We start from the raw sequence: 24,136 nt of genomic DNA, 5'->3' as shown, positions 1-24,136 counted from the left end.
ATTCCTAAACATACCTATTATGCCCGAAATCATGCCGGCATAATCGCCGCATCCCTAACCCGGGGAAACATGTATCACTGTGACTTGTAGATCGCTAGCCAGCTAGTGATATGTGTGCGAGGAAACACGGATCCCTAGTGATATGTGTGCGGAGAACACGATACTCGGGGAAACACGTATCACTGTGACACCGGTATACCAAGTGGAGTGGCCTTTCGCGTGTATTGTACATGATCTTACCTCAGCGGAGACCGGCTCAGACGAGACTTTGGATCCGCTGACAGTATAGATAAAAACACTGGCCTTAATCCGGTGGCGGAATAATCAGTACTCCTTTTCACAACTCAACACAATATTAACAGCAGTAGTCTAGAGTAACTAGCCACTACGCACAGTACAGGCACCCTCGATTCTACCACAGTATATTACCGAAAATCACGCGGACATGGTCACGTGATTTATAGAATCCCGCCAGTGGTTTTTATTTTATTATTATTTGTTTAGCCGAAACTGCTTTTTTTTTTGATGGGACTGTATGGTGCTTACTTTTTTAGCCAAAACTGCTACAGGGTTTATAGCTAAAGGTTGTATAATATTTTAATCAAGATTACTCCAAATATTAAAAGGATAGAGCAAAAAAAGGGTGGCTAGGTAAGACATGCATTGCTAGCAGTCTTCAGTGGATAAACAACCCGAAGGAATGATGTACTGTAATAATCACTGAGGCAGAACCGAGGTGATTATTACATCATTCCTGAGGACTGTTAATCCACTGGAGAATCCTAGCAATGCATGTCTTAGTAATTTAGACAATAGCCTGTGGTGACTGGAATTTTGTTATGAACCCACAAAGTATGCAATTTGTTTGTGGCTAGGTGTCTTACTAGGTTCCACCTGTTTACAGGTGTCTTACTAGAATAAAAACCCTGCATACTTTACAAATATCAAAGCATTCTTGACATGCCATTGTCTAAGGTATAATAGGCTAGTGCTTACTTGTGAGCTATAAGTTTTCTTCTCTTATCTCAGCTAATAGTTTGGACATGGTAGAGGTGTATATGTGTGCATATAGCTATATGTACAGCGATGACACTTCACACTCAATTGAAATATTATGTGATGTAACAACATTGATAGTCCTGCAGCCTTACAACATATAACTATGACATGTTTTACCATCATTACCCTCTACTCACCTGTTCTGTGTTTAGTTGTTAAAAAAAATTGATTACTGAATTTGCAATTGGTATAGCAAACAAAGTCAAGCTCACATGATACCCAGCGATACATGATACATTACATGCTCTTGTGCATACTATTACATAACTAGTGTATTGTACTGTGTATTTACACACAGCAGTTGACACTGTTTAAAAATATAATTTGACTATCAGAATATGTACATGTTCAGTAGTTAAAGTGAACAAGCATAAATTATTATAATTACATACACAAGCTATACTACAACTACTGGTGAAAGACAGTTTATTTTAAAGAAAATGCTATCATCTTTGAGGAATAAACATGATGTAGAGAGAGTGTAGAGATCTTGATAGCAGATGAACCGATCAACATTACACACTAGTGTTTTTGTGAGGCTAACTCTACTGGCTACTATTTTAGTGGTCATTGCATGATGGTCTCTGTCAGCAACCTGATTGAGTAACATCACTTTAACATCCATATGTACTGGCCATGGTAGATTAGCATCATTTGGACCCTTCAACAGATAGAGATACACAGACACGTGAGTGTCTTTACCATCACCATAGCCACCAGGGATCACACACAGTCTCAATTTGTAGCCCTTGTTGTGACTGAAGAATGTTTCACTGTACCAAACTTGATGACTTGTCTTTGTTTTGATGTACCCTGGGACCTTCACAAATGCTGGACATGTTTCATTACCTGACAAGGACTTTATTGATGCCATGTTAAGCCATTGGCAATACTGAAATGTATTCTGTAGTTGAGACTCCAATTCATTAATCCTTCTCTGAGCAGCAGACTCAATTGATGTAATCTTTACTAGTAGTGTGGTTTCCAATGCAGCTAGTTGTTGTTTTGCAGTAGTTAGTTCAAGTTTAGTATAGGACAGATGCTTTTCCATTTCTTCCTTGTTGTGCTTCACTCGGTCTTTGCGAGTTATAACATCAGCACAGCCCACTTCATAATACTCACACTGGATCACCTCCAATGGACATGTCTTCAAATGTTCTTCAATGTCTCCTCTTGTGATAATGCCGATATCACACTTGTTAGGACAAGACAAAGGAAATTTAAGACATTCTTCTTTATGCTGTCCCTCAATGAGATAACGGTCTTCAATGAGATGACAATACTTACAGTTAACTTTACGACGTACACATTCCATCTCATGATTTCTTAAGTCTTGTCTCATCAAAGATTTCCCACAATTATCAACGCACTCAACTTTCTCAAGTGGACATATCTTCCTGTGTTGGTTTATTTGCTCTCGAGGGATGTTACTAATGTCACACTTGTTGGGACATGGCAGAGGTAGCTTAGGACACTGTTCCTTGTGTTCACCCTCAATACTCTGGTATTCTTCTGTGATGTGGCAATATTGACAGTCAACCTTACGACGTACACATTCAGTCTCAATATGCTTAGTAAGATTTTGTCGCTGCACATGTACCCCACAATCATTAGTACAACTAAGATCTTCAAAATGGCAACTACCAAGGTGCTTATTGATGTCATTCACTTCACCCTGCCACTCACATCCTTTCTCTTTGTTAGAACAGAACACCAGCAGACTTTTGACAAGTCGGTCAACTTGCTTGTTATGAACACTAGTAAATTCTCCACTGCAACACATTGGACACAGTTTTGAGGTAAATTTTGATTTCTTTGTACCATCAAGACAAGACTTACAAAATGTGTGGCCACAGCAAAGAGAAAGTTGAGCCTCTCTGCTTGGATAACAACAAATTTTACACAGTGAATTTTCCAAAGGTGTGTCTACAAAATCATAATCAAATCCCCCAAAAGTCTCATCTGCCATAACTTTAAATCTGCAAGTAAAAACACACACAAAACAATATCAGGCATACAGTAGTGTACCACAAATATAGTATATAGCTAGTAATAAGATTATGATAAGATAATAATAAGAGTGTATAAAGTCATATATAGACGGGTTGCCTTTTTAAGGCGTGGTTGTTTTACCGTAAATTTTCCACATACTTTCCGAGTTCGCTAAGTCAAAAATGTACTACGTCTAATGGAGAAAATGAACGTTTCAGTTAACTTTAGCAAGCAATAGTTAGCCAGCCTTCAGAACAGAAAGTATGTTATAGAGAAAGGTTCGAGCTATAACATATCCAGCGTGTAAGGTGAAGGCTGAACGAGAAGATGCTTTTCTCTCAATCTCGGGATTTTGGATAGCGATAAAACTCGCTGAAAACATTCTTTGTAAGACTTTGCTACTACTTAGAACGATAGACTGGATGATTTTAACTCACCTTGTACCTTTGAAGAATCAAAAACGTTTGTGAAACTATTTTTTAAAAATGGGTTTTTTGTTGACTTCTTGACCAACATTGTAATCATGCGTAAAACGGAAAGTCGCGTTTGCTCGCGTTACACAAGGGACACGCCCTAATTAGGCAACCCGTCTATATGATACAGAAGACAAGTTGCTTGCCATGATATAAGGAATGATAGACTCTTGTATATTTCACAAGTACTGTATACATACAAATTTTTGTATGTTAATATTAATGAATTTCAGCACAATTCATTTTTATAAATCACTCATTTTCACTCAGGTTAGATACCCATATATCTCAAAAGTTGTTGTTTGATTTTTTTTACAACAAAGTGGTATAGGCAAAAAAGTTTCAACATAGATACTAGAGTATTTATGGTTTCAGACATGTTTACGATTTCTGGTCACAAGCCAATATTTCAAGAATAGATCAGTAAGCGAGATTACCACTTTATACTGCACTGTCCGCAGAGATGTCAAACACCCATTAGTCAACTACAGTATTGATCATAGCACATCAATAAAAAGTAGCGAAACAAGTTGGAGTAGTGCACGATATTAAATCACAATAATACAATAAGAAGTGTTATATCCCTACTGTGCTCAAGATACCATAATGGAAATGCACAGTAGGAATATAACACTTCATGTTATTTTATTGTGATTTAATATCGTGCACTACTCCAGCTTGTTTCAGTACTTTTTGTCAGTGCGCTATGGTCCTACTCTAGTAGAAAATTCCTAATTTTTAAGTGTTAACTTTTTTTGTAAAATTTTTGTAAAATAAAATTATTATGACTGATGAACCCACATATACCACATCAAAATAAAATAAATGGCGCCATACACCCCAGCTATCAATTATTGTCTGAAAAGTGAAGTATCCATTATGCTTCATTGTCAGCTATGTTCAACCCATTACACAGCATTATGAATCAAGAACTGCTTGAAAAGCACCTCTGCAATCAAAGTAGCCACTATGAAAAATACAGACGGTTTCTGTTACGAAGGGAAGCCATCTCACGCTACCACCAAATCGACACCTTCCACTGTCAGCAAAGATGAATGGGACACAAAGGAGGACACTGGTAAGTCCATGAAGAATGCATTGTACATACTGCGGTATGCCAAAAGGCACGTATCCAACTGAAGCCATGTCGAACAGTGCAGAAATCAAGCCCGTACCCTTAGCTGTTATCGAGTTACGCTTGTCTGAAGGCATCAGTCAGTTACTCTGTCAGTCAATCAGTCAGTCAGTCACTAGCAATTCCGTTTAAATTTTTTTTAATTTCATAGCAACTTGTTGAAAGCATTTTGGGTTGATCTGTAGGCTTGTTTAACCAATACTGCTTCATTGTTGTCAGGGAAAAGTGAGGCTGGTTTTTGGGTAATGTTTTTCATGGGCCACGCCCAAACCTTTGTGGTCCCTACTATACAGTACTATTGTACTGTATGATAACATAGAGCTAATCTTGATAAACATTAATTTTCTAGGATGAAAATTTCATAGACAGCTATAAGCAGCTGCAAAATATGCACCTCAAAAATTAATACATATATGGTGGCTGTGGATGTGGCAGTAATTAATGCTTCCACTTCTATTTCACATGGGACGTACGTCCTACATTTGTACTGAAGATCAAGGTAGTCCAATAAATAGCCAAGCTGTGTAGTTTTCCCAAAAATAGGATAGTGTGGTAAACTGGAGCTCAGGAGCGGTTCAGTTGATCAGGCTTTAACCTGAGCACTTTTTTTGAGATACTCTAATAGAGCAGTCAGATATCCTAATAAAGCAGCAGTTCCCTTCTCTTTTGGATGGCACTGCTTTTCAGCTCCAGATTCATTCTATTTTCCCTGAGGGAGCATGCTTTCGTACCCCCATAAACACAGCCCTTAAATAAATGCTACAGCTATTATTTGAATCCATATTCCTTGATTGTTCACAGAAGTTATCTGAGCAGCTTGTTCTTAGTTGGAAAGGCGAAGTAGACTATCCTGCAGTGTCATTTAGTAATATTTACAGTAAGGAAAGAGCACTACTCATTCTACGGATGACTTACCTTTCATCTGCTGTGTGTACATTGTGCTGAAATGTACTAGAGCTATTACATATGGAGTAAGTACATGAGGGTTTCTGAGGTTTCCAGAAACCAGTCATGTTCAGATCAAGATACTCTAATAGAACAGTCAATCACTCTAATAAAGCAGTTACAGTATTCAGAGCAGTAATGTAGCAAGCTTTATAGCTATAAATCAGGATCTTTATGTACTTTATCAGTGATATTATTGTATAGTTAGTGGAGGGCAGTTATTCTCAGCAGGTGATCACCTTTTTTTTTTGATCTACAAAAATCTAGCTATGCTCTTGTCAGAAAACAGTCACCAAAAATCCTGGAGCCACCTATGTCTTCTCAGGTTTTATTAATTTGATATACTGAATAGTTGTCACACTAGAGAGCTACTTTATGCTACAAACACTCACCCTCAATTAGTGGCTACCCTTGAACAGTAGCTGCATCAATTTGTGACACCAGGCTAATAGTAGCTGCGGAATTTAAGTAAATACTACTGAAACTTTGTATCCCTGAGTTACTTAAAATTTGTAACAAAGCATATTAGTTAGGGTGTTGTTTAAGTTACTGCTTTATTAGAATAGTTGACCAATACATTAGAGTGATACCTTACTTGCAGTGTTTTAGAAAATGTATCCAAGATTTCTTATAATTTTGCACTATTTATTCCTAGGAATATTCTCTAGATCTTATCACTACCTATATTATTCCCAATAATATTATTCTGCCGTAAACATCAAGCATGTGATTGCCAGCATTTTTGAGACAAGACAGCACTAGAGACAGTGTTACAGCCTTGAATAAATAATGATAGTGTATGGGGAGTACCTTTTAGAACAAGACATTGCATAGTATTATTGTCATTAAACAACACGAGAAAAACATGTATTGCTTGAAGTTTGCATCACTTAGAGTTCCAAGCATCTATAGCACTTGGAGCTTGTATTTTGCAGATAGTAAAAAACGGTAATTACTACTTGCATGGTACTGTCCTCAGAGTAGTATGTACTATGTAACTCTGAGCTTTTTCTGAGAGCAATAAATTGCAACTGCACAGTGGTTATTACATTACCAAGAAGCAACAAGCTACATACGAACATACATACAGTAACATATTATGATTTAAAGAATTGCAACTCACTAATATAGTGCAGAGAACACCACAAATTAATGAAATCATACCTCAGTACCACAACTACAATACTACACAGTAATGACATCATAGCTACCTCAGCAAAGTATTTTCCAGCCATTTACAAAATTAATAATACTTATATATTTAGACCACAAACATAACACATCTAGAATGCAGCACACCTGGCACACTAAGGTCACAACCACAAAACTGGTACAGTTCTGAAAAGTGAAACTTAATGGCATGGGAACACCGTGTCTTGTTATATTTGGCAGGTGTAATAATGCAACACCACTTGAGAGAGAGAACAATTGCTGCTAAAGCTGAGAAAATGTCACAATATTATGCTCAGCTTGCCAACAAACTTGTGACCTGCCTTGATACAAAATATTTTGAACTACTTAAATTGAAACAAAGGAACATCTGTATGATCAGACAGGTAACATTGCTGGTCAATGATGACCTTATTTAGAGTCAAAGCAACTTTTGCGAATTATCACCAATCTACAATAAATAAACTCCACGTGCTTAACTACATATAGTGCTGCTTATCAGAAAGATCATTATTTCATATCAGTTCAAACTACATCATGAAGAAGCATCACCAGTATACCTTATGTATACTAACAATGTAAACAACTATACCCCATACTGTGTTGGAAACTTCTAAGTGCCTTAATCTACCCGTGCTTCACACCCTTGATACTGTACACAGTCTCAGGGCTAGATTTTATAAACACATGTTTTGTTTACTGGTAAGTAGTAGACATACATGACGTTTGGCCTATTCATAGTGGGTGTACTGATGTATGTTAGCTAATAGTTTGACAAGCACAAAAGGTTGATGTGAGAGACGGGAATGGTGTACTAGACTAAACTGGACCAAGAAACACATACTATGACCACTACACATAACGTTAGTAAGTAATAACCATTAGGTAGGCTTGTTCACCCCATGCACCATTTTCACAAAAGTGCAAGCACTTTTATACGGAAAGTTCCTATACCAGCAATAGGACAATGCATGGCCACCCAAGAAACAATGTACTATACTAAGCAATCGAGCCATATCCAGGCAGTAAAACAAAATCCTCGAACAAAGAGTGTTTCAAAAGTTCAGATGTAAAACATGTAGTTTTGTATGAGCATTAGCTATATGTGCGCTTCCAATCCAGGTAAGGGTGTCTATTATCTATCAACCACTCCGCTACATACCGCATAATAGTTGTTTTCAAGAACAATAAAAGTTATAATGATTGGAACATGTTACCAAAATAGCAATATTGTAGGTTCTGACTTATGCACCTATCAATGTCAAGCCCCACAGCCAGGGATCCCTGGGGATTTGACATCTACATCTTGCCCTACCCTGGGGCATTTGGCGGCAGCAGTTTGCTGAACAAAAAAGTATTTTTAAATTAATAGATAAATCAAATCCCCTATAGAAACCCCTCTACATAGTGGGGTTTTGACAAGCTTCTTAGCCCCAGTGCTGGGAAATTTGACACTCAGTAGTAGACTTTGTCAAATTTGCCGCTGCCTGGTGGGGGGTAGTCTGATTACGCCAGACTATAGGTGAGGGGTGGGGCATGACATTAATAGGTGCATTATACTATTGTAATCTGTGATGTACGTTTGCACAAAAGTCAAGCACACCAGCAAGGCTGACTGCTGAACTCGAGCCCGGCTGAACTTAATACTACCATAGATCCTCACCCATTCAGCCCACTCAAGTAATTGCGCTGGCCACAATCTGATTACAACGACCCGGATTACAAATAGAAATAACTTTATTCTAAATCAACTATATCACTAACGTACTATATTATTCTCTAGAAGGATAGTATCACCGGACGAGACCTTCGGCGAGTCAGTGCCCGAATCACGCTACATTCGCCAGCCAGAGTAGGAAGCGGCAAGCACGTTGAGGAAAGGATTAATACTCCTTTTCAGTTTGCCTTAAACTAGTAAACACTAGTAGTGACCAATCGCACTGTCATCTCGTACTGTACCAGTGTACTCCCACCACAGAAAGTCCCTATCGAGGGCCGTACCATGACGTCACTACATCACATGACAAATGGAATTGTCGGGGATAACTACCACTAAAAAAAGGAATGTGAATACTTCAGTAAACTATTTTAAAATGATAAACAAGTCAGTGTCAGAAAAAAATGTTCTCAGCTAGCTATTAAATAGTAGACAGTATATTACTACTAGTTATTCAGTATAGCTATCTGATAGTCTAAGTTACGAAGTTTCTTATTGGATTAAGCTTGTTTTCAAAATAGCACACAGAAATTGTCCTCAGATTTAATCTCAGAAAAGCATAATTTTTAAATTTCTTGACCTTCAGAATGGCATGCACAAGCAGCACAACCAACAGAAATATCCTCAGATTAAAAGACAGCCCAAAAATCCTTAAGCTTGTTTTGAAAATGGCTAAATTATCTCCAAAACCATGAAAAACATCTTAACACTTCATACTATCATGTATTCAGTCTCATATGGCCTAATTATAAACCACAGCCACTTTTTTTTAAAGACACTTGAGTTCCACATAAATCTTTGCGGATTGCTATGCCCATAAATATGTGATTCCCCGGCTGGTCTTGTGACCCCTGGGTTAGCAGCCCAATGCAGAGATTACTTGACAATCACTCCCACAGCTATATAGTGCTTAGCTACTATTCAACCTGACACAACGTACACAGTGCACTACCTACAACCGGTCATTTCAACTGTTCTAGTTTTATGGCTGTGGATATAGATATAATCATAGTGTAGGGTTTCAGCAATAAAAAGTAGTGAAACAAGATATGGTGCAAGTGCATGTGGTAGTTATGAGGGGAAATCCATACTTGGCATTGTAGCAGCAATGCATTTTTTTTTTTTCACAAACACTAAAGTAGGGATTAATGCCAAATAGGGTGCCAGGGTATAGCCAGAAACTATAGTGTAAACTGAATCATCATACCCTTGCACATATAGCTACAATAAAAATCACTGAAAGTTTCATTCCTCAAGCTCTCTTATAATTAAAAGATCCTCCCTGTAAAGGACACTTTATACTTAACCTTCTTATAAAGAACAGTTGTGATTCCTATAGACCTTTACCAATACAATTCTACCTCTGAGAAAGGACAACTTTCTTATAACAGTAAAATTTCATCAAAATTGCTTGATCCCAAAGTGTCCGTTAAATAGAGGTTCCACTGTACAAAACACTATAATAGCTATTGACATTGTCAATAAGCACTGTATTAATTCATGCAGTGACAATAAATCAAATGTCACCATAAGTACCGATTAATAGGCCAGACCGGATCTGCAAAAAGATGTCTTATAGCCTGCCAATCACTTGTACCGGCCTGGCAATCCATTATGGCTTTTGGATATGGTAAATTTGGTCACTGACATACCATTTATTTAGTATTGCTTAGTGTGTTAGGAGTTATGATTGGTCAAACTTGGGATTTTGGAAAGACTATATATAAGATCCTTGGCCTTTTCACATGTACAAATCTGGTCACTATATACTGATCAAAATAAACATAAACCCACACACACGTTTTACAATGTGTTTTCAGAAAACCAGGCTTGTGTCCATGAATTATGACCAGTGCTGCTTAGTCAGTGAGTAATCTTTAATGTACAAAGACTACTATATAATTAATATATGACTATATTTGTCCTCCCCACGCACTCACACTTTTGAAATCTTGTAATTGTCCCTGGAAGCTTTGAACAACTAAACAATCAAGCAGACTATTTATATGAATGTGAGTTCTGGTGAGTTCTAACAAATTAAACATACTAATGCTATGACCTTAAGCTAATTCTTTCTTTTGTATTTAGCTATGAACAAGATCAGAATTGTAAGATAATACAGAAATAGATAATGGGGTACAGTACTGAAAGCTAGTGGCTTACATTGTACAGTACAACAATAACATTGCAAACCTATACTGATACTATTATGTGTTGTCAAAAACCACACCAATAACAATATGACAACAAGCATTTAAATTACTAAAATAGACAGTTTATTTGGAAAAACATGATGTCGTCCTTAAGGAATGAACATGTCGCAGCCACTGTGTGAAGATCTTTGTACGAAATAAACCGGTCAACATTAACAACCATTGTTATCATGAACCCTTAGCTATAATTTGTCATAACAATACGATCTTTGTCAGCAATTTGATGAAGTAACATCACCTCAGCGTCCATATTTACTGGCAACTCTAGTTGGTCATCATATAAACCCTTCAACAGGTACATATACACAGACAAATGAGTGCCTTCACCGAACCCATTGCCAGCAGCAATCATACACAGCCTCATCTTACATCAGTAATAAAAAAATGCTTCGCTGCATGCAGGCAGTCGATGGGATCCTGTTTCAAAGCCCTGGCCCAAATCATCTACAGAATGTGTCTGCTACAATGGCCAACCTGGGAAACCCTGCTGAATTTTTCTGTGTGTCTTTCCTCTGTGACATTTTCCACTCAAGGTACTGACTCCTGATTATGTTTCGACTCCTTTTACAATTTAATGAAGTGAATTGCCCCAATGACTGTAAGGTATTTCTGTACAGTGGCAAAATCTTACAAGACACTCATAGTCCAACACAAATCTAGTAGTGCATACAATAATTAATTACTCACACAAACTATAGTTACTATTCAACTTGACTCAACTGAACACACACACAGTGTACTGCTATATAGAAGAATACCACTTTATTGAGCATTGAGCTAACATGGAATACTAGAAACAGTGTCCTACACTGATAGATTCTGCATGTATTGCATCTACATGCCAAACAATGCAGGAGTGTACCATGTAGGAAGCATTTCAACATTGTATATCTAAATAGGCTCTATATAGCAGACACATGCAATATACTGTAGGATACAGCATCGATAAGCTACATAGCCAATAATCATCTATAGAAAACTGATCCACTAATATTGGTCCAGCAGCTGCTCCTACAGGCTACACTAATTAGCTGCACAATGCATGCTCAATATCTACAACTGGAAAGATAAAAGAAAAAAACATTTTGTGCAAGATCAGAGCAACATGCATCCGGTGTTCAATTATTCTAGAATTTGTCAGGAATTGGGATTTCAGTGACTAGGGTAATAGTTAAAGCTAGCTAGTAGCTACACTATGTAGCTATGTTCACAACAATAAAACCAGAACAGTACTAGTCTCATAGTCAAGACTGCCATACATGCATGTATTGTTGATTTTTATGATTGGACAAAGCAAGATACTACAGTTTATATAGAGCTAGTGTTGCAATGTAGTGATGCTAGAACAACCATTTGCTTCTCATATACGCAATTGTGTGAAGTGACTAACAGGTCTCAACAAGCTTAGTAAGATTTTATTGCTGTACAAGCACCTCACCATTAAATAATTTAATTAGCGCATTACAAGTTTACCAAAGGGCCACATCTCCAAGCCTCCATACCAGGACACTGGCCAAAACAAGCAACAAAATTCAAATCCAAATAAATTTAGAATCTGTTTACATAAATAATTATACTTTCCTGAGATAATTGAATAGCTATACGTATATCTCACATTATGTAATCAAATTGATTGATGTTATACATGTACGTGAGTGACCAATTATAAGACATTTTCATAAACAATTTTATCAGTTTAGGTAGCTATTATAATCATTTCTTCTTGTTCTCCTTGTCGCCTGTTAACCAGTAGTACAATCCTACTCCAGCAGCAACCAATCCAACAACAGCAGCACCAGCCACAGCATTCTTAACGTACGTGTTATACCCACAGGAACCAAGTTCTTTTAAAAACTTGTCACTGAATGTTTGGCAACTTGCAGTGATCAAATTGTAACTTCCCAGGTAGTATATTACTTGAGATGCTAATTCTGCCAACCACCTGTTAAACAATACAAATAATAATAGCTATAACTAACTATATTGCACATTCCACTTACTTACAGCAAAACATTTAGTATAGTGTATGATTTTATAGCTTACAAGGTTAAGACCCCTATAATCAAGTTGCTGTTTATACCGTACTGCACAATATGCTATCTGTTTTTGTTTTGTAACCATGGATACAGTACAGTATCTACACCAAAACAGTGAAGCTGGGTGCGGCCCTTCCCAAAAGGCCAGGATGAAAAGTTGTTAATCCAAGGTGGCGGCAAAGAAACGGCTGTGATGGTAGTAAGTGAATGGAAAATTTTAATAACGACAATTCAGATAAATTTGTGTTACCTTCTTCAAGTTTTTCTAGGATTCTGCACCAAATTCACCTGAAATGTCATCACAAAATGTTTGCCATTCATCTACCATCACAACCATTTCTTAGCCACCTTTAATTAATTTCACAACTTTTTTCACCCTGGCCTTTTTGGAAGGGATGCATATTTCATTTACAGCTTGATTGCTTTGAACAGATGTCACTTTTTTGTGTCAAAGCCAGCATAAGCCGGCTTTGAGTTTTGTTTTATGCTTTTTTTATAGCAGCACGACAGACATATGTGACTATATGTATGTATTTGAACTTATAAATTCACAAAGCTAATATATGTTCTACAGGGTGTTACATACATAGAAAACACATGTATGGGATTTGTAAAATCAAGCATTTCCAGGTGGTTAAAACACCAAGGTTTACACAAAAATATTACTGATTAGTATATGTAACAAGTACGCAAAAAAATTGGAATTTTCAACTAGAGTAGGGACCATAGCACATTGATAAAAAGTACTGAAACAAGCTGGAGTAAGAGTGTTATATTCCTACTGTGCTCAAGATACCATAATAAAAATGCACAGTAGGGATTAAACACTAGCTTATTATTGTTTTACTGTGATTTAAAATCGTGCACTACTCCAACTTGTTTCAGTACTTTTTATCAATGTGCTATGGTAGTTGAAAATTGTACTTGTTTGTTAACTTTTATTTGTAAATAATTATTATGACTGGTGAACCCACGCATACCGTATCTGAAATGGTGCTATGCGCCCCAGCTATATCAAATATCTCTGAAAAGTGAAACTTCGTTGTCAGCTATGTTCAACTCAGTACACAGCAATATGACTCGAGAACTGTTCGAAAAGCACCTCTACAATCCACGCATACTGAAAGAAAGAAATGGCACCGCACACCCCAGTTATATCAACTTGATTGGAGTGTGCATTTGTGTTTTATGACAGATTTTGAAAAGTGTGCGAAAGTAGAAGAGAAAAATGAAGAAAAACCTAAACTTTGGCCACTCGTATCTTGGAAATGGTAGGAGCAATTTCCTTCAAATTTGGTATGTTGACTCCCCTACCTGGCAGGCAACGTTAACTCTACAGCAAAATTGATTCCAATCGGTTTTGGGATCATGGAGCTACGTATGTGTAAAAGCTACATTTTTTGTTCCTGTCAACATACCCACAGTGCAGTGCACTGGCTTCTTGGACCATAGCCACTGGGAAGCCATATCGTGCTACTGCAAATTGATACACTTTGCATTGAACTGGGGGACAAAGGTAAGTTCGTGATGCGTGTATTGTACATACTGGAAATGGCAAAAAAGCATGTCTAGGGACGAAATTACATCAAGCAGTGAACTGTATCAAGCCTGTAACCTTATACATTGTTGAGTTATGCTTGGCTGAAGGCATCATTTAGTATTTTGAGTGCTTGATGTGCTTGGCTGAAGTTAGTGCTGATGTAGTTTCGTCCCTAGACATGCTTTTTTGTCATTTCCAGTAAGTATTTTGAGTGCTGATGTGCTTGGCCTATAGTACTTGGCTGAAGGCATCATTTGAGTTATGCTTGGCTGAAGTTAGTCATTTATAATTAGTATTAAATAGGATTTTTTTTTAAATTCCATAGATGCAGAATTAGTAGTCACATTTTAATCTTCATATATAGAATAAGATGGGTCAGTTGTGCATGCAGGTTATCTGTCACCATGCACATACCTCTAAAAGCTTACGTTACACTTTACTACCTCACCTATAAATGATGGTTAGTCTATTCTTACAACACCCTATCCCTATGCAGGCAAGGAGGGGCCGGATTTGACCAAATTGAAAGTCTTTAACTCTGGACAAAATTGTAGGTTTAATCTTTACTTTCTTTGTTACAAGCATTGCCTAAATCTGCACATCTGGGAGCTATAATGTCCTTGTTTGCCTGTATTGGGGTGGGGTAGGTAGGTAGGGCAAAATTTTGATAGGTGCATATTGAATTTTCACACAGCAGTGTGGAAAGGGTGGTGAGCAACAAGGGAGTCAACCGTACCTGGCCTATAAAGACACAACACAATAATACAATACAAAGATAAACAAACATATGAAAAGTACAAACACTGAAAAGATGAGTTCTTCAACACCCATCCTTGTGCACAGATACAGTATTTGCACACGAGGGTAGGATAATCAGACCTTAAAGTTGTCGTCACTGTTATCTTATAATCGGGATTTCCATCATCTGAGAACATTCTAACATTAGGGACGACTTTCTTTCTCCCCACGTGATCCTTTCTCTTGGAAAGCTCAAAGATTAGACGCCTGCTCCTTATTGGGAGGTCCGACGATTCAACAACGATATAATGATGATAAAAATCAGAATTAGGACCACCTTTGCCAATGTAGATGTCGTAATCTTGCTCGTCATCCAATATATCTCTTAGCCCTAGCAAAAGGAGGTGGTCTGACGAAACTGCTTTCCTCCTCTCCACTCCACCTCACTCCTTTGAAGTTAGCACTAGACATTTTTAGCTGTTATCACGCAAACATCGTTTGTGAAAGCCCAGGTGAAAGCCGATACATAGTTGATATGATACGGAGAAACGCGATATTCCGAGAAATCGTAATAGCGTCGCCGGCCCGCCGGCATAGATAATGAGCCCTATGCGCCGAAACAAGGGGCCGGCGCATGGTTGGTGTTTATACGACCCGTGTTTATATCAGTCCTGTTATAGGAATGTGTCTTCTAATGCCTCATCCCAGATGGTAATTTTCCTATTTAGTACCATCCAGTTCTGTATTTCTATGAGTATTACTCTGGCAGAGCGACGACGTTATCAAGCACGGCAGCCATACAAGTTTATAGAACTTCACATGCACCCTGTAAGATTTCACCATCATATCTACATGATAGCAGTGGTCTTTGCCTTTTACAATGCACTTTCAGGTTTACTTTTGTCTGAAACCTCAGTAATAGAACCAAAAGTTGAAGAAATTTTCTTAGTTTTTGAACCGAAACACTTTCTATCAATTTTATAGGCTAGAACTAAAATAAATTACTGTACTAAAATTTAGTTCTAGTACCCTAGAACCAAAACTACGCTGATTAGGTGACCAGACCATGCAGTTGACTGTATATGTGACTGGATTTTGGAAAAACGATCCAAATCGCACATTAGAAGTTCCGAGATAAACGGTTTTAAAGAATTGAAGCCAGCATAACTCTCCAAGGATAGCAAGCACGCGTATGAAATTTACACAAAAGATGCATCAATCTGTTACCTTTCAAGCCACTTCCAGTACTTGTAGCTGCTTGTACAGTTTCCCGCCAAATAAGATAGAAAATCTGAGCAATTGGACGAGCGAAGTAGTATCACGAGTGCTCACAAAGGGGTGGAGGTTGGGGGGTCGCGGGGAGGGCAAAAGTTAGACCTCAAAATGGAGGCAGACCACGATTGGAGTCCAGACACCAGATTACAGGGCTGTGCTGGCTCCTTAGTGGCTGATATGTAGCAAAATCAGCAGAGAACACGTCTGGCCAACATTATCAGGCTGTCCACCAGTAAACCACTGACTCTTGCCAAGCCAGGTCCTTCACAAGGCCTGAAACTGCCATTTGAGCACTCCACACCACCCAGAAAAGACGTGTGTAAAAACCAGCCTCGTGTAGTTTGAGTAGTGCTGAGGGTCAAAACTTGTAGTACGATAGTGTAGCTATCCACTGGTGGTGTTAGTTTGATTTTGCCTGATGTGCGATTTGGATCGGTTCTGTAAAATCTGGTCACATATATAGTTCTGCTTCTGGTATGTAATTGCTCTTTGAGTGCATGCTATCTATACCATCCTGGTATTTCAGTGTTATACCATATATCTCAGGCCGTCTCCTATCATAACAGTTCCTCTGACAGTTGAGGGTACTTCTGAGTCTCTACCTTAGCAAGCTACTTGTGTTTGCATGTGGGATGAAGACAGTAGTAAGACATCTTTTCTTTTGTCTTCAGTTGCATGACTTTAAACTTAATGATAGTTGCTGATTTTTTGTTTTTGTTTTGGTAACTAGAAAGTTGAATTGGTCTGATTGCCTGCATGTCATCCTTGAACATAGCTGGGGTGTCAGTGGAGCTACAAGCTGTAACTTTTTTTGTTGTGTTACAAACTCATCAGGTGTTCTGACAATTACTATTTCTGGTGTTGTGTCCTTTTTATTTCCTGATATGCAAAGGTGGAACACTTCAGTTAAAGAGCAGCAATTAGGCCATTAATTGTTTCGAATCTATGGCATCAATAATTAAAACACACTTTAGTGTAATTGTTGAAGTAGCTAGCTTTATATGATTAATGCTTGAGGAAAGTGTTAAGCATGTAGCAATGTTTTATAGCTACTATTGCAAACATATACAAGGTTATAGGAATCCTAGATCTATATAATCGAACTAGGTTATCAACATACACTGACAAGGGATCACACCAGCTGCATACCTATCAAACTTTGAAACTTAACTACTACTCATCTAGTGATCCCATATTGCATGGCCATGATTCCATTATGTGTTAAATATACATGCGTGGTGTTTCTATTTGCTATTGATAAAGAGTCACTTAAATCAACTTTTCATGATCATTTTTTTGTGGTTACATGGTTTCTTCACCCCTGTAAGTCAGCAAGTGCAACTACATGCCTATGTGGCTTATGCTGCCACATCCCCTTGAGTAGAAAAAAATTTAACATCTGCAATTTGTCAACAGCTCTATAGTATAACAATAGCTATGAATATGTAGTTTATCTGGATTTAACTGGTTTATTATAATTGGCCATGGCCTCAGTAAGGTAATGTTTTGCATTAACATATGATCAGCAAAATCAATTGCAACCCAACTTCGCTACAAACAATGTGTATAGCTATATGTGCATCAAACTGTGACTTAGCTGTTAGGGAGATATGGTACTTGGTGAACGTGTATGAAATAACTTCTGTTGCAATCTTTTTAAAAAACGGCTTTACTTTTTATACAAAACACGAGTAAGGAAGATCAGTATTCCATCATGGTTAGCCTTGCCGTAACTGATCAACAGGCTTGTTTAAAAATAATACATGGCTATTAACTATACATGAAAATTAGGCAAGTAAATACAAGTGTTGCAAGGATACTTCAGATTTTAAAATGGATTTAGCTGGATTTTGGCATGAAGTTAGGGGTTTAAAGCAACACAATTAAAGCTGTTTTTATCAAAACAGAAATTAAGTTATAGCCAGAAACTACATGCAGCTATGGTACAAATTGAAAGATCGCAAATTAGTATTGAATGACTCAATGGCTGTTGACGCTGACCACCATTGTCAACAATTGCAAGCACTACCATTCATGCAGTGACAATAAATGCCGCTATATATACATTGCATATACCATAAACACGCACACACATTTTACAATTTTAGGAATGTGCCCATGAATTATGACTATATAGTGCTGCTGGGAGGTTTTAGTCAGTGTGTAAATTTTCCATGCACAAAGGTTATTTGATAATGTATGTAAATAAAGATCATGGTGCCCTAATAAAAGATGTCAAACTTTTTGATCAGTTGTACACATAGTTTGGCCTGTTAGTGGATACTGACTATACAAAAAATTTTCAGACTGTACTTTGCACTCTATAGCTATACAAAGGCCTCCACAATGTCATTTGAATTATACAATGTCTATATGATCTCTCCCCACACAATATACTTTTTGAAATCCTGTCTCTACCCTTGCTGGCAAGTGCACAAATTATATGAATGTGATTTTCTAACAAACACATATACTAACACTACATTCTTTGTGTTTATGTATGGCAATATCAGTTTGGAATGCTGTTCTTTTTTGGTGGAAGATTTTAGGGAGTCAATGTGGTCAGTGTCATGCTGGCCTTTCATAGCTGAAACCATTAAAGAGTTAACGTTACAGCTCATATATAGCTACTCTATTCACAAATCAGATTTTTCCAATAAACGTTTTTACAGAATAGCTTTGTAAAGTCACTGGTGCTGTTCTGTAGTGTTTTGATTGCACAATATTGCTGAATGTTTGTGACACACATATCAATTCATGAACAAGATCAGAATTATGAGATAAATTTACCAAATACAGAATATAGATAACAGGGTATCAGTACTTGTACAATACAACAATAACATTGCAAACCTATAGCGATACTATTACATATGTGTTATTCAAAACCACACCAATAACAATACGATACTATCTAACAATTAGTATCTAAAATACAGTTAACTTGGAAGAACATGATGTCATCTTTAAGAAACGAACATGTCCCAGTCACTGTGTAAAGATCTTTGTATGAAATGAACTGGTCAACATTAACAACCATTGTTTTTGTGAACATAACTCTGTTAGCTGTAATTTTGGTTGTCATAACAACATGATCTTTGTCAGCAATTTGATTTAGTAACATCACCTTAGCATCTATGTTTACTGGCCACACTAGCTGGTCATCATATAGACCCATCAACAGGTACACGTACACAGACACATGAGTGCCTTTACCGAACCCATTGCCAGCAGCAATCAAACACAGCCTCATCTTACATCCATTGTCATGGGTAAAAAATACTTCGCTATACCAAACTTGATTAGATTTCTTTAAGTTAGTAAAGTCGGGTACTTTGAAAATCACTGGACATGTTTCTTTACCTGAACAAATTTTCATGGACGCAATGTTGAGGTGTTGGCTATAGAGAAATGTACCTTGTAGTCGTGATTCCAACTCATTAATCCTTCTCTGAGCAACAAATTCAACTTCTGTAATCCTCGCTACTAGTGTAGCTTCCATTGCAACTAGTTGTTGTTTTGTTTGTACCAGCTCTTCCTTTGCATGGCTGAGTTCGCGTTTAGTATAGGACAGATGCTTTTCCATTTCTTCTGTGTAATGCTTCTCCTGGTATTTGCATTTTATCACTTCTGTACAACCCACTTCATGGTACTGGCACTGTATTGATTCTAATGGACACATCTTCAAGTGTTCTTCAATGTCCCCTCTTGTGATAATGCCGATATCGCACTTGTTAGGACAGGGTAAGGGAAATTTAGGACACTGTTTCTTATGTTTTCCTTCAATAAAACGATGGCTTCCAGTAATATGGCAATACCGACAGTTAACTTTACGACGCACACACTCAATCTCATGATCTTTCATGTCTTTTCGTAGTAAAGTTTTTCCACATTTGTTGACGCAGTTGATTTCTTCAAGTGGACAAGTTTTTCTGTGCTCATTCATCTCTTCACGAGGAATGTTATCAACATCACACTTGTTAGGACATGGCAGGGGTAGCTTAAGACACTGTTCCTTGTGTTCACCCTCAATTAACTGGTACTCTTCAGTGATGTGGCAATATTGGTAGTCAACCTTACGATGTACACATTCAGTCTCAATATGCTTAGTAAGATTTTGTCGCTGCACAGATACCTCACAGTCATTGGGACAATTTATTTCTTCAAAGCAGCAGTGATTAATGTGGTAACGAATATCATTTACTTCACCCTGCCACTCACATCCAATCTTTTTGTTCGGACAAAATATTTTAAGACTTCTGACAAGCCGATCAACTTGCTTGTTATGAACACTTGTGAAACCCTTACTGAAACACATTGGACACTTTTGTGCAGTGGATGACACCTCACTGGCACACAGGATGCAAGACTTACAGAACGTGTAGCCACAGCAAACAGTTAGTTGAGCCTCTCTGCTCGGACAGAGACATATTTTGCATAACAAAGTATCCAATGGCACATCCACGTAATCATAATCATACCCACCCAAGGTACTAGTAGCAGCCATATTCACATATTGTGATAAACAATGAGCCTACAGTAGAAGGCTTCCTTCTAGCAGGATACTCCACTCCTGAATGTGAACAACCACCATGTAATCATTACACACTATCAATTATAATGTCTATAATCTAACAGTTGTATAGCATTACCACCCAGAGCACATTGGATATCTGTGCACCACTCAGGTTATAGTGTAGGTAGATGTTCATTAAGAGTTTTCCCAGCAACAGAATGGTAAAAGTGTTGATTCTACCAAATTCACACTGATAATTATAAACATTCCTTTTGCCTTATTTAGAGCAAACTAGAACACTGTGCTGCACTGCTCTACCACTCTTTAACTCATTATTATCTAGATTCTGTATAATATCAATTACATTATTTTAATATCCAACACAAATTCTTAATGTTTCTGACCAAATGTTGTACCGATTAATTAGTGCTTTACTAATACCAAGTGTACAGCTGTTGGTATAGATCACTGGTCGATGGAGTAATGTGAGTAAACCTATACAGCAGGTTGTAGGTAGGACTGCATTAATTCATCTGGCAAGAGTTTGGGGCAGAAAAGGAGGGTAATAGCGATGAGCAAAATGCTGGCATAATTGGCAGGTACAGTTTTCATAAAGTACACACTGGGGAGCATTTACTGACATTAAAAAATTGAGATACTCTAATAGAACAGTCACACATCATAACATATCAACAATATAATTATGCACCTATCAATGTCAACCCCCCCCCCCCCCCCCCCCCCACCCTGAGAGTCCCTATACACCTACTGGGGATTTGACATCTACACTTGCCCCACCCCTGGGGATTTCGACTGTGGCAGTTTGCTGAACCAAAAAAATTTTTTAATAGGTAAATCAAATCTATAGAAGCCCCTCTATTGAAATGGAAACATGGTGGTGTTTTGACACGCTTCTTAGCCCCAGTACTGGGGAATTTGACATGAGAGTTTGTCAAATCCCCTGTACTCCCCCACCCTACCCGGGGGGTGGGGGTGGGGGTGGGGCATGACATTGATAGGTGCATTATAGCTTCTTGCTTTTGGGCAGTTAAATATTGATACTCCAACACAACAGTCACATGATAACAAATACATAAATGTTTTGTTTTTGGGAAGAGCAAGTGGAGATTGAGGTACTCTAATAGAACAGTCACTGCATGCATGGTGAAATGCAGTTGGGGCTGACTACCATAAATTGAGCAAAATTAGTTTTGACCAAACTGAGTATTGAGCATAATAGGAATTGTTAGAGTGGTAAAAGACTGTGATCTATGACATGTTAACATTTCCTTTACTGTGAATCCAATCACTCACCCATACAATTTTCACATCTCGATAAATGGCAATCATTTTATTTTGATACTCAATAGAGGACTTGCACGCGTGAAGCAACGGTTGCTAGGCGGACATGTTTTGGGACAACTTTCTATGGTGAATATTCGGTCAGAATAAAGGTAACAAGATTTATTCACTAAGCACTGGGTATAGTGGCACTGGGAAGCGGGCTTGGTTTCGAAATAGAAGATTTTATCATTGGCTTCGTGAAATAGGTGACTAATTAAATTTCGATATAATACTCACCAATTCTAACTTCTTCGCCTTTGTTAACGAGCTGGGTGGTATTTATAGCACAACTCAACACTGATTCGCTTCATTACAGCCTGTACCAAATCCTGAGAAAGCGGTTTTCAGCCACAACACTGTCCCAAAACATGGCCGACAGCTACGGTTGCTTAGCAATTACGATGTTTTACATCACACTGCAGAATAATGATGTGACATCATAGTAAAAACAATTTTACACATGTGTTGACTTAAAGCATAGATAATATATATCTCCGGAGGTATATATTATCTATGCTTAAAGCCACGCGAAGTTAGAATTTTAATCACTTCCGGCAAGACCAACACCCTAGCACAAGTTTTCCTTCTGAATGTGGCTGATTTCCAATAGATTACAAAGATTTACTATTATTTCAATAAGCAAATTTATATAAATATTTCCTAGCAGCCATACATTTCAATATAGAACAGTAAACTACTCTAATAGAACAATCACCCATACACATTTGTGAACCATATACACAAACTACCTGCTGATCTGGCTGGAAGCACCTGAAAGGTGTGCTTGAATGCTTGCGAAATATCCTCAGATTAAAAGACAGCCCAAAAATCCTTATTTTGAAACGGCTCCATTATCTCCAAAACCATGAAAAACATTTTAACAATTCATACTATATTCAGTCTCATATGGCCTAATTATAAACCACAGCCACTTTTTCTTAAAAGACACCGGAGTTCCACACAAATCTTTGCAGATTGCTATGTCCATAAATATGTGATTCCCTGGCTGGTCTTGGACCCCTGGGTTAGCATCCCAATGCGGAGATCACTTTACAATCACTCCCACAGCTATATATAGTGCATACTATTCAACCTGACTCAACATACACAGTGCACCACTGTACATATAGTTGCATACAGAGGCAAATGGTTGTGCTCATCACGTCACCAGCTATACGTATAGCTCTACATACAAACTGTAGTATCTTGTTTCATCCAATCATAAAAATCAACACTTGGTCTTGACTACAACCGGTCATTGCTGTTCTAGTTTTATGGCTGTGGATATAGCTACTTATATTATAGTGTTATAGTGATAAAAAGTAGATATGGTGCATGTGCATGTAGTAGCTATGAGGGGAAATCCCTACTTGGCATTGTAGCAGCAATGCGTATGATATGTTTTCACATCATACCCTCACACATATAACTACAAAAAAAAATCATTAAAAGTTTCATTCCTTGATCTCTCCTATAATTAAAAGACCCTTCCTGTAAATTAAGGACGCTTTACATTTAACCTTCTTATAAAGAACAGTTGTGATTCCTATAAACCTTTACCAATGCAATTCTACCTCTGAGAAAGGACAACCTTCTTAAAACAGTAAAATTTCATCAAAATTGCTTGGTCCCAAAGTGTCCATTAAAGCAGTGCCATTAATTCATGCAGTGACAATGAATCAGATGCCACCATAAGTACCAATTAAGAGACCGGATCTGCAAAAAGGTGTCTTATATCCTGCCAATCACTTGTACCAGCCTGGCAATCCATTATAACTTATAGCTTGTGAATATGATGCCACCCTGAAATTTGGTCACTAAGTATTGCTGAGTGTGTTAACAGCATGAGGAGTTATGCTTGGTTGAACTTGGGATTTTGGAAAGGCTATATATAAGACCCTTGGCCTTTTCACATGTACAAATCTAGTCACTATACTGACCAAAATAAACATAAACCCACACACATGTTTTAATGTATTTTCA

The 24,136-nt window shown here is 37.7% G+C and overlaps 2 protein-coding genes and 1 long non-coding RNA gene across 3 annotated transcripts; all 3 read right to left on the bottom strand.

Moving 5' to 3' along the window:
• Positions 1-1,413: 1,413 nt before the first annotated feature.
• Positions 1,414-8,763, bottom strand: LOC136255825 (TNF receptor-associated factor 4-like). The gene is made up of 2 exons (XM_066048720.1): positions 8,543-8,763; positions 1,414-3,038 (listed from the first exon to the last, which is right to left on the bottom strand). Exon 2 carries the CDS (start codon positions 3,026-3,028, stop codon positions 1,457-1,459), a length of 1,572 nt encoding a protein of 523 aa, XP_065904792.1. The 5' UTR covers positions 3,029-3,038; positions 8,543-8,763; the 3' UTR covers positions 1,414-1,456.
• Positions 8,764-12,309: 3,546 nt separating this feature from the next.
• On the bottom strand, positions 12,310-15,576 carry LOC136255833 (uncharacterized). Its single transcript, XR_010701120.1, has 2 exons — positions 15,160-15,576; positions 12,310-12,646 (listed from the first exon to the last, which is right to left on the bottom strand). It is a non-coding gene; the product is annotated as an uncharacterized lncRNA (long non-coding RNA).
• A 3,426-nt stretch (positions 15,577-19,002) lies between these two features.
• On the bottom strand, positions 19,003-22,544 carry LOC136255823 (TNF receptor-associated factor 4-like). Its single transcript, XM_066048718.1, has 2 exons — positions 22,391-22,544; positions 19,003-20,866 (listed from the first exon to the last, which is right to left on the bottom strand). Exon 2 carries the CDS (start codon positions 20,798-20,800, stop codon positions 19,208-19,210), a length of 1,593 nt encoding a protein of 530 aa, XP_065904790.1. The 5' UTR covers positions 20,801-20,866; positions 22,391-22,544; the 3' UTR covers positions 19,003-19,207.
• Positions 22,545-24,136: the final 1,592 nt, after the last annotated feature.

Source organism: Dysidea avara, chromosome 5 (assembly GCF_963678975.1).
Source record: "Dysidea avara chromosome 5, odDysAvar1.4, whole genome shotgun sequence".
NCBI classification, from domain to species: domain Eukaryota; kingdom Metazoa; phylum Porifera; class Demospongiae; order Dictyoceratida; family Dysideidae; genus Dysidea; species Dysidea avara.
The sequence above is the reverse complement of the archived record's forward strand: the minus strand, read 5'-3'. Positions and strand labels throughout refer to the sequence as shown.

Excerpts from the sequence above, each read along its gene's own strand:
- LOC136255825 (XM_066048720.1), bottom strand. The coding sequence starts at position 3,028 with ATGGCAGATGAGACTTTTGGGGGATTTGATTATGATTTTGTAGACACA.
- LOC136255823 (XM_066048718.1), bottom strand. The coding sequence starts at position 20,800 with ATGGCTGCTACTAGTACCTTGGGTGGGTATGATTATGATTACGTGGAT.